The sequence below is a fragment of the Perca flavescens genome, chromosome 5, assembly GCF_004354835.1.
Source record: "Perca flavescens isolate YP-PL-M2 chromosome 5, PFLA_1.0, whole genome shotgun sequence".
NCBI classification, from domain to species: domain Eukaryota; kingdom Metazoa; phylum Chordata; class Actinopteri; order Perciformes; family Percidae; genus Perca; species Perca flavescens.
This window is the reverse complement of record NC_041335.1, coordinates 1,610,766-1,628,190: the sequence shown is the minus strand read 5'-3', so window position 1 is coordinate 1,628,190 and position 17,425 is coordinate 1,610,766. Positions and strand designations below refer to the sequence as shown.

The 17,425-nt window shown below is 37.8% G+C and overlaps 1 protein-coding gene across 1 annotated transcript in view; it reads right to left on the bottom strand.

Moving 5' to 3' along the window:
- Positions 1 to 4,603: 4,603 nt before the first annotated feature.
- The window catches only part of npr3 (natriuretic peptide receptor 3), a 30,545-nt gene continuing 17,723 nt past the window's right edge, over positions 4,604 to 17,425 (bottom strand). The window contains exons 4-8 of the mRNA XM_028578667.1: positions 15,970 to 16,105; positions 10,819 to 10,913; positions 10,595 to 10,712; positions 10,391 to 10,475; positions 4,604 to 4,980 (exon numbers count right to left, since the gene is read on the bottom strand). Of these exons, the coding sequence (XP_028434468.1) occupies positions 4,869 to 4,980; positions 10,391 to 10,475; positions 10,595 to 10,712; positions 10,819 to 10,913; positions 15,970 to 16,105 (546 nt within the window). The 3' untranslated portion in view covers positions 4,604 to 4,868. The remainder of the gene's footprint in view (positions 4,981 to 10,390; positions 10,476 to 10,594; positions 10,713 to 10,818; positions 10,914 to 15,969; positions 16,106 to 17,425) is intronic.

Here is a 17,425-nt window from a genome sequence, read left to right as displayed (position 1 = left end):
TGCATACCTCAAAAGACATCGAAGGAAGTTCAAATGTGGCAATACATTGCGTGTAGCAGCCAAAAAACAGACTTTGTCGATGCATCTTAGTCCAAGGCTGCACCAATTCTCACTGGGTTTGTTAAACTTTTCTTCAACCTAAATTATAGTGTGTTAGAAGCTGGGAATGATGTCACACCCAAGTTAAATGCTCTCCATTTACTAGTCTGATTTCTTATTGTTTTCATTAGCTCTAGCCGGGTTAGCCATTGTTAGCAACGCATTACGCTGTAGCAACATGTCCACAGATAGAAGATGGACAGGACTGCGTGTACGACTGATTTAGTGAGACACAAATGAGACAGAAGTGCTTATAACGGTATGTTACTACAGCTTTCACAACTGTTGGTGCACGGGGCAGCCATGTTGGATTTTTAGCTCGGGGTGCTGTGTGGTTGCCTAAGTTCCGAGCTTGGAAATCCGAGGTCAGGTACTGTTAAAGTACTGTGCTTTAACTTTCAAGTCTTAAAAGGAATAACTTTTATATATAAAACTTAGAACACATAGAGTGTTAGACTGTTTTACAGGTAACACTACGTTTTAGTAGAAGTGAAGGACTGGTCTCGCAAATCTATAAAACATTAATTTCAAATAACCTTAACAAACTTACAATCATGCTGGTCTGGGAATGGGAATTAGAGTCTTGGTTTGAACTGGAAGTGACCTCAAAAATATGGTCTCAACGTAAATGTAGCCCAGCAGTTCATTATGAATTTGTGGTGAAAATAAGAAATGTAATATATGTGCCTTTTCTGAAACAGGTAATTTTATGCAAATGTTTTGGACTTGTAGCTCTATCCAAAAACTTGGAATTTACTGTTGAGGTTCTCAGGTCTATATTACATATTAATCTCACCTGTCCACTTCTTTTTTTTCCTTATAGTAAGGATCTTTCTCTGTCCTATCAACAGTGACGCAAGGGTTGTTATTCTTAAAAACTGACTTGACTCACCAAACACAATTAGGCCAAACTTAGATAAGATATATAGATATATTCATGACAGCTACATTCTAGAAAGATCAACAGCAAAATTAAATGGTGCAAGAATGGAAACACTTGAAAAGGCCATATCCTGTATAAAGCACTAAATGTGACCTTGCAAACACTCTTAGCTTCTGTGGCTGTAAAAACGTTTGCACACAGTTGTTGTACCTCTACAGCCGAAATAGAATATGTGCTTGTATGTATATATGTATGTATGTGTGTTTGTGTATATAGATATTCATATATTAAAGAGAAAAGAGAGAGAGAGAGAGAGAGAGAGAGAGAGAGTATAGAGTAACTTGTCTTACATTTTCGTAGAATAAAACAAATTCTAATAATTTAAATTTAAATTGTATCGAAAGAATAAAACTATAATAAAATCCAAATCACTGGCTATTGTACAAATCAAACAGTCTCTACACTATTATTATAGCATATGAAACATATACCATGTCCTCGTTGGGATAAAAATGAGGTGCAGTTAAATTGTAAGATATCAGGGAGAAAATCATGATATGAAGAAACCAAATAGGATGAAGTTTAATAAAATCACTATAAATTCAATATTGAGAGAGACATATTTTAAAATATATTTGTTAAATAACATAAAATAATTTACAGTTTTTCTCAATTGCTTAAACACTATAACCAGGCTTTTGAACTAAAAGTTCAAAACCATAACCATAAGCAAGAGAGGGAGCTTGTAAACATGGTCATTGCCAATAATGTAATCCGCCTGCGAGAGATTCAAAGGAGAGTGATTGAGGATAATAATCATTTTCAAGGAATAAATTCCATCAGCCTTTCCACAATTGATCGCATCCTCCGAAAGCATCGGTTCCGGATGAAACCGGTGTACCGCGTCCCTTTTGAACGAAACTCTGACAGGGTAAAAGACCAACGAGTGGAATATGTTCAGGTAAGATTTTTGATATTGTATGAAATATTGTGCACCATCACAGTATAGCAGTTTATGCTGCCATATGTGCCCTCTTGAACTGTGCTTCAGGGTAGTGATATACTCTATTGTGTTTTGATGTGTTTTGCAGAGAATCTTTGAGATTGAAGGCTGGCCTGTTCCACCTGAAATTATCTTTATGGATGAGGCTGGTTTCAACCTCACCAAAAGAAGGAGAAGGGGGAGGCTATTGTAAATGTCCCTGGTCAGCGTGGAGGGAAGGTCACGATGTGCGCAGCCATCAGCCAACAAGGGGTACTCCACCGCCATGCTAGTCTAGGACCCTATAATACTATGCTCCTTCTTGCATTCCTTGACGGTCTAAGAGAGCATATGTTCCAGCTGGACCACAGGGAACCAGCACAACCAGAGCACCCTCACTATGTTGTTGTTTGGGATAACGTCGGCTTCCATCGCGCTGCTCTGGTTCGTGACTGGTTTACAGATACTAGAAAGAGGTTGGAAAATATTGGGTTAACCCAATATTTTCCAACCTCTTTCTGCCTGCATACTCTCCATTTCTTAACCCAATAGAAGAGTTTTTTTCGGCATGGCGGTGGAAAGTGTATGACCGAGAACCTTATATGCGTGTTCACCTCCTTCAGGCCATGGAAGAAGCCTGCCTAGACATATCAGTAGATGCGTGCCAGGGGTGGATCAGGCATGCAAGAGGATTTTACCCCCGCTGCCTGGCTAGGGCCAATATAGCCTGTGATGTGGACGAGATTCTCTGGCCTGACCCAGAGCAAAGACGGGATGCTGATGCAGAATAATAATTCTTTTTTTTTTTTTACTGTGTAGAACTGTAATACAGTAATGAATAAAATGTGCCAATGTAACCATTGGTTGTGTCTTGTGTTCACCTGAAAAGGTTTGTGGCAACATAACTTAACAGTTTTGGAAATGTTGTTTTGAATTTATTACACCAGTGTGTAAAATGAAGTTTTAGTGTGTATGTTGTGACAGCTTGTGTGTCCCGTCTGAGGTCAAAGTTTGTTTTTCAGTAAGAGTTAATGGTTTTGATATAGTGCTTCATTTTGACCTGAAAATAGGATGTTTGGTGAATTGGGTGAGACGTTATGGATTTGTGTTTACTGTTTTAAGAATACGAGGCATAGTTTCAAGAAATGTGTTTAAGCAATCGAGAAAAACTGTAAATACATTGTCACTGTTAAGTCACTTTACCAGATACCAAAAGTTATTATAGTAATATTATACAGAGCTTTGAATAAAGCAAGTGAATGTGGTACTCCAGAATAAAACTGTTTTTGAACCTAAATACAATAAATTTGTTTATTCTCCGAATATTTCCCCAAACACACAAACTGAACCAGCAGGCTGGTTAGGCATTTACCAAGTTCACTGTCTTTATTTTGCGTCTATAAAAATCTTGTCTTTAAATCCGGCATGAATAATTCAACCCAAATGACAGAGACTTTGCTAAAAAACTAAAGGTCACTAACGCAGAGTGAAATACTTTTTTCATGCAGTCAGTACTGTTTATGGAAAGCATCTCACACTGCTTTTATAACACAGCAATATAATTAACTATCATTACTATCACAATTAATTATGATTTCAGTTCAACTTTCTGATAAGTAATACTGATGAGAAATAATGGTTTATAATTTGCAACTTATGTCTTTGGTAATGTTGATAAATCTTTCAATAATGAATGCGTTCTTAATAAGCCATTATTAGAAACCTTTGTGTTTTTCCTCCTTCAGCATGAAACTTGCTTTATGTTTTTTAGCTTGCTCTATGAATCACTTTTTTTTCCTACACTTCTATTTACTGTGGCCATCAGTTTGATCGGTTTGGATAACATTGTACTCACCAAAGTAACTGGTGAAAACAGTTCTCTTGCTAAAAAAGATTTATCAGGGAAACAAACTTGAGTAAGGATCACACAGGTCAGATGATCAAAACTGATATCACTAAAGGCCAGAGTTATGAAAATAAAACCCAAGATGCAATAAATTGTAGTTTTCATTTTCATTGGGAGAATGGTCAGCTGTAAAGCCAAAACGAATACAACCCAACCTAAGTTGTTCTCTGGCTTATTAGGCTACTGCTTTATGAATGATTGATCAACAATGAATAAAGTAAACTTAGGTAAGTAAACAAAGCCTTATCAGAATGTAGAACCACAACTTATTATGCAGGTAGCAATGTATTAAAAAGGAAATATTGTAAATGAGCCAATCTAAAGATGTAGAAGAGATGTACTCAATGATATGTGACCCAGTGTTTCTCATTTCTCATTTCAGCAATGAGCTCAGTTAGGAATGAGAAATTTGATTTGTATGGAGGCTGCTGGATTTCAGAAGGGTTATGGTAAACTGAAAACCTTACAACGTCAGTAGCTTAATATCAGTAGCTTATAGCCTATAGATATAGATCAAACCTATATCCCTTTTCAGTCGGTTAGCTCCAGCTGTAGCATTTCTTAAAAGTTTTGCTCTGCCATTATTGTTTACCAACCTTAAACATGAGGCCTCTGTTTGTCCTGTCCTTTGACCTGAGAGGTGAAAGTAGACCTCACTCCCCCCACTAGTGCATGCAAATGTAGTGTTAGATACACAGTCTGAATCATTCACAGTCGTGGTAAACACAATCTGAAAACATTCTTTAAAAATCCTTAAAGAATACTAGGGCCAAAGCTTTCTATACACCAATACAATCATATACCTTTTGTATGGAGAACAATCAAAGTAAGTGGTGCTTTGTGACTGTTACAACTGTCCTGAGTTACAATAAGTCAATTAACATTAAAGGATACAACACAAAACGTCTCATTTTTTAACAGCATGGCTCCACTGACAACCATTGCAAAGTCTTTGGTCACATTCAGATGTGTGAAGGGACTGCTGCTCCTGCTGAGGATTATGCTGCTGAGAAGTGCGATCTGATGGAGTCCTCTCGTAACTGACGGTGCTTCCCGGTGTCACACTCTTCACTATGTGTGCGCCGCTCAATGGTTATCCTGTAGTTTTTTCTGCAGAGGAATGAATCACATTAGAGAAAGAAAAAAAATCTTGTGTTTTTTTCTGTAGTTTTCACCATCATTCCTTTCACTTTTCTTTAAGTCTTTCTCACCAAAAACACTCCGCACAAGTGAACTCCGCTCTCCAGCTTGAGAGCGCTGTGTTTTTTGTTGACACCACGTAGTGCTATTTCATTCTGAGATTGTTTTCCATCGGATATTGAAGTTCATAAATAAGTATTTTGGCATGGCTGGCCGAGTGGCTCTATATCCATGGTAGTATTGGACGGCTGATTTAATTCTTACATGTTCTGTTTTGTTGTGCAACCCCCCCACTCTGCTTTTTTCACAAATCGCACCCTGGTTATAAAGTGAAAATGCTTGATTTTGTGACAAAATAATTAACTAGTGATCGATTAACTAGCTTAATTAACTAGTGAACTCGAGATATACACTGTAAGAAATGATTCTGTGGTCATGTAGATTTTAATTAATGTATTAGGTAAAATATATTCTATATGATTGTGTTTTTGATTTTGAGGCAAATATTTAATTAAATTTCAAATAAAAATGTTTGGAATAAAATCCACCCATTGTAGTTAAATAAAACATAAGCATTATATTTATCTAATCCCAAATAGAGAGAATTTTGAGTTAATTCAAATCAATGTAATCAAGCAAATTTTAATTGAAAAGCACTTCCTGTCAACCTAGCTAGCTAGCAGCTATAATGTTACCCAGCATGCCCTTGGCTATGTAAATTTGTAGGCTAAATGTAAAATTATTAGTGTTAGAAATTGTTAAAGTCACAAATAGTTGTGTGCTATGGTGTTTTATCCTGTTAAAGAGAGTTAGTTGTGGGTTATTAATTGTCGTTATAAATTTACAATCATGAGTGAGAAGGGTACAAAGTTAACACGGCTCCCGTTCTGAAGTCACTCACAGATCAATTCGGCCGTAGCGTTCTCTGCGGCATTGTACTGGTATTACGGTATATGAAAACTTCATATCATATGGGAAATTAATACCGGTATACTGCCCAGCACTACTACAATGAGTCGGAAGCACAAAAGTGAATTGTTAATAAAATTCTTATTTGAGTATTTGTTAAGTTCTGTACTTTCTGGGCCATAGACTAGTTATTCCTAAGAAAGAATATTTAGATTTAATTAATTGCATTGATTAAATTCAAATCGATGTGCAGATTAATGTAGATGATTATTACTAAATTATATATCATTGATATGTAGAATTAAATACATTTTTATTAGTACTATTTACACAATAGGGAGTTTATCTTTTTCAAATCAACTCAATATTTTTGTTTAGGTTATAATTAATTACTGTTTTCTATTCGAATATACTCATATTAAAGATAAGATATAATAAGCCATAAGATATGGTGTATCTTTTCTTACAGTGTAGGCATTCAAAATAAGTAAGCTTGGCCGTTTTTTGACTTCCATAGGAGACACTGCGAAAGCAACCACTCCCATTTATTGTACACTCCGAACTGCAATATAACCCCAACCCGTACGAATATGGCAATGTAACTTAAAATACGTTTAGTTACACCTTTATTTATCCCTAGTGGAGAACATTTGGTTGTAGCAGCAGCACAACAGAAATACAGGTAAATAGAAAGCAACAGAAATAAATAACAAGAGACACATGAACAAAAATAAAAATGTTATAAAAATTTTGGAGACAAAATGGCATGTTAAAATAAGTGATGCTGATAATTAGAGATGTCGCCTCCGATACTGCCTATAACGCTGGTATCGGTATCGGGAAGTACTATGAAGATGCTATGTAATAAATCCATGGACAATACCATGTAATAAAGCCCTAAAGAAAATATACTTTGAAGTAGTTTATTTATGTTCTTTTTCCGTTATAACTGACTGTCTAACTGGAAAATAAAAGAAAGTTCTGTGGCAGTCATTGTTTGTGTTTGTTCATGTTTCACAAAGAGTTTAACCTGAGCCACACTGACAACAAAGATAGAAATCATATCACATCCATACAGGGATAGTAGTATACAGTTGTGAAAACATAATCAAATATATAACACACTGGTATCGGATCGGTACTCGGTATCAGCCAATACGCAAGTTCAGGTATCAACAATGGTATCAGACCATCTCTACTGATAATGTAATAGTGGAGTGATTGATAGCAGTAGAGTCAACAAGTCTATGTAAACAACGTACACCAGGCTAATACTGTATATGATATGATTAAATTGTAGTACTTAGCATTTGTTTTTATTAATATAATAGACAATAATGCAACAGTGTAACATATAAATATAATATAGTATAATATGGTAAATTATGATATAGTGTACTATTTGAGACATAATATAACATGAAGTGTAATATAGTATAGAATAACATAACAATGTAACTGTATAAGCAGCAATATAATGTAGTATAAAGCATATAGTGCAATAACACTACATAGTATATAGTAAAGATATAGGTCATGAATATCTTCGACTTACAGAGGCCAGTCGTAATTATATATATATATATATATATATATATATATATATATATATATATATATATATATACATACATATATATATATATATATATATATACATACACTACCGGTTTTAGAACATCCCAATTATTTTTGTTTTTTATTGAAATTTTAGCAGTTCAAGTCCAATGAATAGCTTGAAATGGTACAAAGGTAAGTGGTGAACTGCCTGAGGTTAGAAAAAAAAAGTAAGGTTACCCAAAACTGAAAAATAATGTACATTTCAGAATTTTACAAAAAGGCCTTTTTCAGGGAACAACAAATGGGTAAACAACGTAAAGCTGTTCTGCAACAATGGAGGTTGATCAAGCTTTGAAAGTTGGTGCTACCAATTCCCACAGGTGTTCTCACTTGTCTGGATTACTTACAACCCCCTCTGTTTGTATAAAAGTATTGTTGGAACACACTGTGGTACCGTACCCTCGTGAGCATTATTTGAACAGTATTGTACTGCAGAAAGTAGTGTGTTGCCATAAAAATGGCAGGAAAAAGGCAATTAACAATGGAAGAGAGACAGACCATCATAACACTTAAGAATGTTGGTCTTTCCTACAGAGAAACTGTGAAGAAAGTCAAGGTGTCAGTGAGTACAGTATTCTTCACCATCAAAAGGCACTTAGAAACTGGGGGAAACTCTGACAGGAAGAGGTCTGGCAGACCCAAAGCCACAACAGAATCAGAAGACAAGTTTCTGAGAGTCAACAGCTTGCGTGATAGGCGGCTCACAGGACAACAGCTTCATGCTCAGCTTAATAGTGGTTGTAATAAGCAAGTCTCAGTTTCAACTGGAAAGAGAAGACTTGGAGCTGCAGGTTTGATAGGTCCAGTTGCAGCAAGAAAGCCATTGCTAAGACGTCAGAATAAGAAAAAGAGGCTTGCCTGGGCCAAGAAACACTGCCAATGGACTACTGAAGACTGGAAGAAGGTGCTATGGACTGATGAATCAAAATTTGAAATCTTCGGTTCATCACGCAGGATATTTGTACGCCGTCGAGTAAGCAAAAGGATGGTTCCTCAGTGTGTGACATCAACTGTCAAACATGGAGGAGGAAGCGTGATGGTCTGGGGCTGTTTTGCTGGATCCAGGGTCGGTGATTTGTACAGAGTGAAAGGCACCCTGAACCAAAACGGCTACCACAGCATTTTGCAGCGCCATGCAGTACCCTCTGGTATGTGCCTAGTTGGTCAGGGGTTCATCCTACAGCAAGATAATGACCCAAAACATAAGTCCAAGCTATACCAGAACTACCTTAGCAAAAAAGAACAAGATGGTAAGCTTAAAAACATGGAGTGGCCAGCATTGTCACCAGACTTAAACCCCAGTGAGCTGGTTTGGGATGAACTGGACAGAAAAGTGAAAGCAAAGCAACCTACAAGTGCCACACATTTCTGGGAACTTCTGCAACAGAGTTGGGAAGAACTTTCTGAAGAATATTTGACTTCCATTGTAGAAAGAATGCCATGAGTGTGTTCAGCTGTTATATCTGCCAAAGGGGGCTACTTTGATGTGTCAACAATTTAGAATACATTTTGGTTTATAAATTGATTCCATGATTTCTTTTTTAACTTAAATTGTTCATTTGTTCTATTCTTTCATTTCAGAGTACAATAAGACATTGAACTGCATGAATTTCAATAAAAACCTGGAAAAACTGGGGTGTTCTAAAACTTTTAACCGGTAGTACAGTATATATATATATTTTTATTTATATATATATATATATATATATATATATATATATATATATATATATATATATATATATATATATATATATAAAAAAAAAAATTAGTACTGGCCTCTGTAAGTCAATCATCACTCTCAATCAGTCGAGAGACCACTCAGTCGACAGAGATTCTTCAAGTTGAGCAAATGTTTGTTCTTGTTTTTTGTTTCTTGTTAGTCAGTATGCAGTGTACTTCTGGAGACATTTCGGTACGCAGAAATAGCCTCAGAGCACTTCTTGCTTTCTTACGGCTCTCCAGTGGGAAAAGAGGCCTTGTCCTGTGATGCTTTGCAATAACGCTATCTTCTACCTTCTGCTTAGAAATGGTGAATTTACAGCTAACAGCCTACCTTCTCCTCTCTTCTTACCGCTCGGTTTCCCCCAGTCAGCTCATACCAGCGTGATGCCGACTACTTCCAGATTTCCAGACTTCAAGATTGTCTGGTATATTCCCATGCAGCATTTTCCCAGTAAAGCAGAGCAAACTGCCCTCCCTGTAGGACCGATGGCCAATGGTTTACCAAAGCTGTTAGATCATTTTTCTTGTTGGCAGGTGACCTCAAGTTCCCAATAATGATCGAAGGAAGAAAAGGGAAATAGTGTCTACATATCTCCTCCGGTATATGTGCTGAAGGAACTCCAGCTCCACACGGTACTCCAGGAGCTCGTCACGTTGTTGTGTAGGCAACCATAGTACTCTGAATAGATGCAGAATTGTTTGAACTGAGCAAAATACTTGTGCAAATGTGAACGTGCTACACACACTGAAACACGATTTAAGTATAAAATAAAAGCGGCATCTTCAAATCCATGTGCCGCAAAGGCATCCAGTTCAAAGAAACCAAAGAGGAAGTAGTCCCATTTCTCGCAGACTGCCAGACAGTGCATCCAATCAGTGACAAGGAATCATTGTTCAATACGTACCTACCTATTCCATTTTAAGTCACACTAAATGCTGTTGTGTTTTTATGATTTGCCGTTTTGTGTTTTGTACTTCAGGGCCACCGTATAAAAAGAGTTGCAAGGCATTTGAGTGGGAAGGCAGATCAACATGGTATATTGACCACTGAGCCAGTACCTGAGAGACACTGTAGTACTTGAACCCAATAATATTATTACATAGCAGATAACTATCACCTTTTTACCTGAAAAAGTAGAATGCTATAAGCATTGCAGTTCCTAGAACAGCTCCCACTATGACTCCAGTCAACGCTGATACTCCTAGTCCACCTGTTTGGAAGAGCAGTTATTGATTAAAAACAACATGTACTCCATCAAACATATTGTACATAACGTACAAATTCCAAGTTAAATTTCACAGGTGTCAGTAAACAGTTGTGTCCAATTACATGATTTGTCGGGTATCTCTGTGTGTGTTTTATGTCTTCCTCTCAGGGTGAAATGGTCAGCGTTGAAGGCAGGCAGCAGCTGAAAGGTTTCATTTTTACCAAAGTAGTTGGCCACCACCTGTAAGTTAGTATAAGATATTTTCATCCAGTTGAATTTCCACTAGCACATTTACCATATTTTGCCTGTTAGCGAAGATGAATGTTGGAATTTTGCTTCTTCTTACCTCATAGGTTCCTGCCTCAACATTCGTCATGGCCATCAAAGAGAAATCTCCATTTCTGTCACCATTGACATCCATAGATACCTGGCCAGCGATTCCTGTCCACCCCCATGAAAATAATGACAACATAACTTAGCCACGCTCTGAAGAAAATATAGGAACAAATATACAAATATTTCATTCAAACACACATACTGTATTTCTTTCAAATAAAAAGCCCGTAGTCAAATAAAAGCTGGGTCTCAAGTAATGGCCGAGGACATGGGTGCCACAAACAAATTAAAGCTGGACCGAAATACAGGCTGGGGAAAAAAAAATAAATGTAATACTTCTGGTGCCTGTCATTTGTCACACATAATGCACATTTCCATGCCTTTAATTGAACAAAATCACCAATATAATCATGCTTATTTTTAACACTTTGTTGTTCTGGATTACTCAGTGTTATTGTCTGATTGTAGTCACTGTGGATGTGTGTTTATGTCCCAGCCAAAGCCATAGTAACGCACAAGTGCCACAAGATGGCAATAGCTACATTTGAAGTACGTTATGTCACTGACACGACACGTTCCTGCAAAAATTTACCAATAAACGCCCTGTTGAAATGAATGGATTCTGTTCACTGAAATGCTACAGGACTTTTAATTTGGAATGCAGGAAATATTGAGTTTGAAGCAACAGCATTATGCCAAAAACATTTTTAACAGGGCAAACTGGTCTGATAAGTTAAGCCATTGCGAAAGTACCTTAAACCTGCATTATATCCAATTTCCAGCAGAGGCAGACTTCCCTTTTTGCAAAAAAAAGTTGGCTTGTAAAAAAATCTATGAGAAAATGACACTGGATTTATCATCTCAATAAACATTTTCATAATGAGTTAATTGTCTCAATTGCTAGTTTCAAGTCTTAAGTGTGTAAATTTTGGCCCCATTTATTTAAACATTGTTAATAAAGCAGGGGATGCTTTAGGGGCTTGGCTACAAGCCAACCTGTCAATAATGATAGAGGCTTAGCAATGCTAGCCATGGCATTGTGTACATGACAATAGCCGTGAACTTCTTTTGGGATGTTGTCCATGTTTCCGTCTTAAACTTGGACCCTCTCACTGTGTGCTTTGACAGTTGATTGGAACATTTTGGTTGGCTAAAAATGTCTTGTTCAGCGTTCTGTAGCACCTTGCCAACCAAGCTAGCCCTTGCGTTAGCTGGTATCTTAAGGGAAAGTTTGTTAATTTTCAACCAGATCTGTGTACTGCTGTACATTCAGATGAATGTTGCCAGTGCACAGAGGTCTAAATTCATAACTTTAAAAAGTGGGTGTGACTTGTCCCACACTTATATAATGGCTCTGACGTCCATGCTTATATCACAGATAGGACCGTAACTATTAACAAATTATTCTCTATCACTGCATTTCTCTCACGTGGAGTCCCTCAAGGCTCAGTCCTTAGTCTCCTCCTATTTTCCCTCATCAATCTCGTTCCACTGCTACGTGGATGACACACAGCTGTACCTTCCCATCCAACCCAATGACCATTCTGGACCCACTACTCTTGCAAGATGTCTGAATGATATCAAAGGATGGATGGCTAACAGCCAATCAAAGCAAAACAGAGATCATATTGTTTAACTCCCACCAGCACCCAGTCCCTTAACCAGTTACTCAACCACATCAAACTCTATGCAAACCTTGAAATCACTTTGTAATTTGATAGACAAGTAAACACAGTTATAAAATCTAGCTTCTTCCAGCTCAAATCTGTACCCGAATATCAGGACTTTCTTATCACCTTAAGATTCAGAAAAAGTCATCCATGTTTAAGCCTGTGACATCATGATGATTTTTTTTAAAAAGGAAAACCAAAAGCAAACATGCCACATTTTTTTGAGTAAATCTACTCTTATAAGCTTTGCAATGCTGTATATCATTTTAAGGATATTTTAAATAATTAGGGCCTGAGCACCGACAGTGGCGAAGACCCTATTGGAATTGAAGGAATTATTCTTTTCTGGAAATGAATCGCCTTTTTGAGGGGCTTAACATACTCAAAAACCTCACCAAAATTGGCGGTCGCATCAAGCCTGGTGAACATTTACGTATTTTAAGGGTTTTGGAAATAGGCGCACAAAAATGTCTTGCTAGCGCCCCCTACAAAATGTAAAAAATTGAGCCCCTGCAGTACGTTCAACGTAGACTAACAAAACGTGGTTCACATATGTAGCATGTCAAGACGTACAAAAAGCTCATTGGAGCCATACCTTTAATGCAACGGGAAGTCCGCCATTTTGAATTGAAAGTTCGAAATTTGTGTGATTTTGGCCATTTCCACGTCGTATTTTAACGAACTCCTCCTAGAGATTTTATCCGATCGACCTCAAATTTGGTCTGTACGATCTTAAGCTCTTAAGATGAAAAGTTATTAAAAGAAAAACTTTTAGGGGAGGTCATTTTGTGCGTTTTGTCATCGAAACAGGAAGTGGGTTTAACTTGAGTGTATATCATCCAATTGGTTCAAAACTTTTCAGGTTTCATAAGAGTCCAACCCTGAGAACATCTATAGACAGATATTGGCTCAAAGTCATAGCACCCCCTAGTGGCAACAGGAAATAGACCTAAAAGTCAAGGTGCTATACAAACTCCTCCTAGAGATTTCATCCAATCAACTTCAAATTTGGTATTTGCTATCTGAAGAACTCAACGATGAAAATTTATTAAAATCAAGACTTTTTGTTGAACGGTGTGGGCGTGGCGTGGTGGCCATTTAGAGTGTTTAGCGATGAACGAGGAAACTGTTGTAACTGGATTGTACATTTTCCAATCTGGACGAAATTTGTCATGATAGAAGACACAAGAGTCCAGGCCTGATGACATCTACAGGCCAATATCGACTTTTGGTCATAGTGCCCCCTGCTGGCAACAGGAAATCAGCCTTAAGTGACAAACCTCATACGATTTACATGAAACTTAGAATGTGTGGTTTGTCATATTGAGCCAGCCCCTATACTCTAACAACGCCAATGTACTTAGGACACGCTGCCTTTCATAACTTGTGAACCGTTTAAAAGGTACAATATGTAACATTTCTGCTTTAAAATGTCTAAAAACGACCATACCTATGTTATATATTTTTATGAGTTGTGTTCTTACACTATCCCAAATGTTTCCACCAAATGTCAAACCCAGAGAAATCTGTTATTTTATTCTCAGACACGGCACGTTTCCTTTAGTCATATAACCTTTCACCCTCCAGTTACTCTAACTTGCGTCAGAACACTGGCACCAAGATGTTACGTTCAGGAGTAATTTTAAATCATACAATGTCACAGAAAAAAAAAGACTTGTAACCGTAATACTGCTTTTTTTTGCCATACAACATCATTTTGTGATTAATTACATCCCACTTTTTATCACAGTAATACAACAGAGACCTTATCTATTTTGAAAGTTCAATATCGATACCAGCTTAACGTTACTACAATGTGCTATCGTTGATTCTAATGCTTTGTGGGTAACATTATGAGTTACAACATCGTTCAACATGCTAATAAAGTTATTTTTAGTATGACTGTTTCGACCACAGCTAACAGGACTGAGCTAACCCACAATAACTTCACTAGTAACGTTAAAGTTAGCTGTATAGATAGACGGTTAATCTAATGCTAATTTAGCCAGCTAGCACACCCCGGTCTGTCTGCCTCACTCCCCCGGCGCAGAGAGACTCTGTCGGGATGACAGCTGACAACAGCCCCGGGACATATAGCTAGCTTGTTACCGTTAGCCCCCAGTCAGCTATCAGCCAGCTACTTTCATTACAGCAACCCCCCCGGCCAGAACTTATCTCCAGTGCCTGGTGCTTACAACGCTAACGGCAGTTTAATTAAACGTCGGGAAACAGACTATATCAGACCCAGCACCGAGTCACAACAGCGGCCATCCATAGCGGTAGATAAATCTCCGTAGCGCTACCGGTGTATGTGCCGAAAATCTCCTCTCTGCCGAATTTGTCCCCCCTTCATGTTTAGCTGTCTTTACGGTTAGCTAAATTAACCCAACAAAAGGTGGGTTAAGCACCAAAACAAGAAGTTAAGATTACTGAAAAGTGAAGGGGAGATAATTCCGGTCAGCTGGGAGATGTTCTGCTGCTGCACAACAGGCATCAAACGTCCTGGCTCGCTATCGCGGAGATTTCCCCGACAATCCCCACCCACACCCGTCTCTCAGCCTCGTTTAGTAGCTAGCTAGCGTTACAACAAACCCCGTCCGCCCCGGTGTTGAAACCATCCAAAAGGTGACATTGATATGTGAAATATTTTGTGTTTTAGCTGCTGGCTACTGTTAGCTTGCTGGCTCACTAGCTAACTGGTCAGCTACAAATAAAAATCTAATCAAGAAAAACATAATTATGTTGGGGAAACTGAAGCTATTTTATTACAATAACATGAATAAACGTTACTAAACGTAATGTGAATAAACTTGAATGGGTAAACTTGTCCGTGAACTGATGCATTCTTACCGGCAGCGAAGGTGTTTAACACTAAAAACTCCCATAATTCCACGCAACTTCCCAACGTCATCAAAAGTCCAGTTTTACCGTCCATTGTTTTGGTTGAGAGAGCCCTAGCGGCAGAAAGTCACATATTGTACGTTTAAGGTAGACTATTGTGTGATGTATCATTGAACTCAGCAAAGACTTCCTTTTTAATAGGTGATGGTTTGCCCCTCCCCATATTCTTAAGCCACGCCCCCTTTAATGAATAATGACCCGCTTCTTGTACAATATTGTGTGAGGTATCACTAAACTGAGCAGATAGTTCCGTTTTCATTGGTCATGGTTTAGCCCGCCCCCTATGCTTTAGCCACGTCACCGCTAATGAACTGTATGACGTAGAGTCTTGTGTGAGGTATCATTGAACTCAGCAGAGAGTTCCCTTATCATTGGTGACGATTTGCAGTGTCTGAATGCTGCGCAAATGCACGGTCGCAAGGAGTGGCGTCTGCCAGTAACCCCGACGTGCAAGGAGGTGCAAGGGCCTGTCCAATTAAATTAATTAATTAAATTAATAAATTAATTCTACTTAGATTTTCGCATTAGATTTTTACCAAACCACATTAGTAACATAATCATACTGATTCAGTGTGAGCAGTGTGTTTTACCTTCAAAAGTTCTGTTCCACATGCGTGAGGTGATCTCTGATCCGTTGTTTTTACTGTATCCATTTTTCATGGCTTCATGCAAGGCGATGGCATACAGCAACATGGCATCATGGAATCCCTCAACAAACATATTGACCTGAAATGGAACATTTCACATTGCAATTACACTGAATGAATAAACTGTAAAACTGTATACTTAAGCTGGGGTTGAAGGTTTTCTGAAAGAGGCAAAAAAAAGAATTTGAAAATACAGCCCTACTCCAGCGGCTCTGTTGTAAGCCCGTCCCACCAGACGAGCATGGGCATATGCACTTTCTTCATCTCGTTATTGTGATCCCGATCCTGTTACATAGCCACAATTCTATGAGAATTAGTGTCCTGTTTTTTTTTGCAAACTGTAAAACCCATTAAGATGACATACTGTGATTCCAGGCTTTAGGTTGCCACATAAACATGAACTTGAATTAGTCGAAGTCTTAAGATTTTGGCTATGATTAGCGGAAGGCAAAACATTTGAACGCTTTGATGATATTGACGATGCTGATAAGTGTTTTATTGCATTTATTGTCTATCTTTTAGACTCTCTTTTGATAAGTGCCTCTTTCTTTTTTGAGTTGCTTTGCAGTCTTGGTAGTTGTTGCCAATGCTGGAATATCAACCTTTTCTGCAGGATTTTTGATTTGCATTTTTAGAACAGACAATAGGAACGTCCTCTCTCTGAAGTGTTCTGTGATTGATAAAAGTAAATTTTCTAAAGCCTAATAACAGAGCCAAAAGGAAGTGCAGACATCTAGTTTTCTCTCAGACAACTTGAATTACAATATGGTGAAAGGTTATTATGGATTATTTAAGCCCAGTGATGCCAAAGGAAAACTGCCTACCCCAGGCCTAAATTCCACTTTTGCCTAAAACACATGCTTTGTAGAATTGACGATTTAAAAAGGTATAATATGCATGCTTTTCCTAAAAAACAATGTATAAACTAATACAAAAGCAATCTTCATTTATGACCCAATAGTGTGTAGGTGTCTGTATCTGCGGAGACCCTCTGCCTTAATTCTCTTGTTCCTTTATATTTTCCTGTGTGTGGGATGTTTCTGGGCGGGCTCAAAGAGCCTGGACGAAAGTGTAAATATAAACAGTATATGACCAAAAAACTGCAAAACTATGGAACTATCAACAATCTCCACCAACATTGGAAAAATGCCATGATAAAACAAAAGTAGCCCACTCTGACCAATCACAGTTCTTGCTGTCCCCCTGTGGTATAACTGCCATAACCATGTAGTGCTGTGTTAATTTTCAGAAAATCAAATTTGCAATTGCGTGGACATGTATAAAAACTACTTTTATAATGCACAGTGTTATTTTTTGCAGCCACAGAGCGAGTGATGATAAGGCGAGGGCCGGACAAAGACAGCTAAAAGTAGATTTGGCAGGAGTCCATGTAAGATTT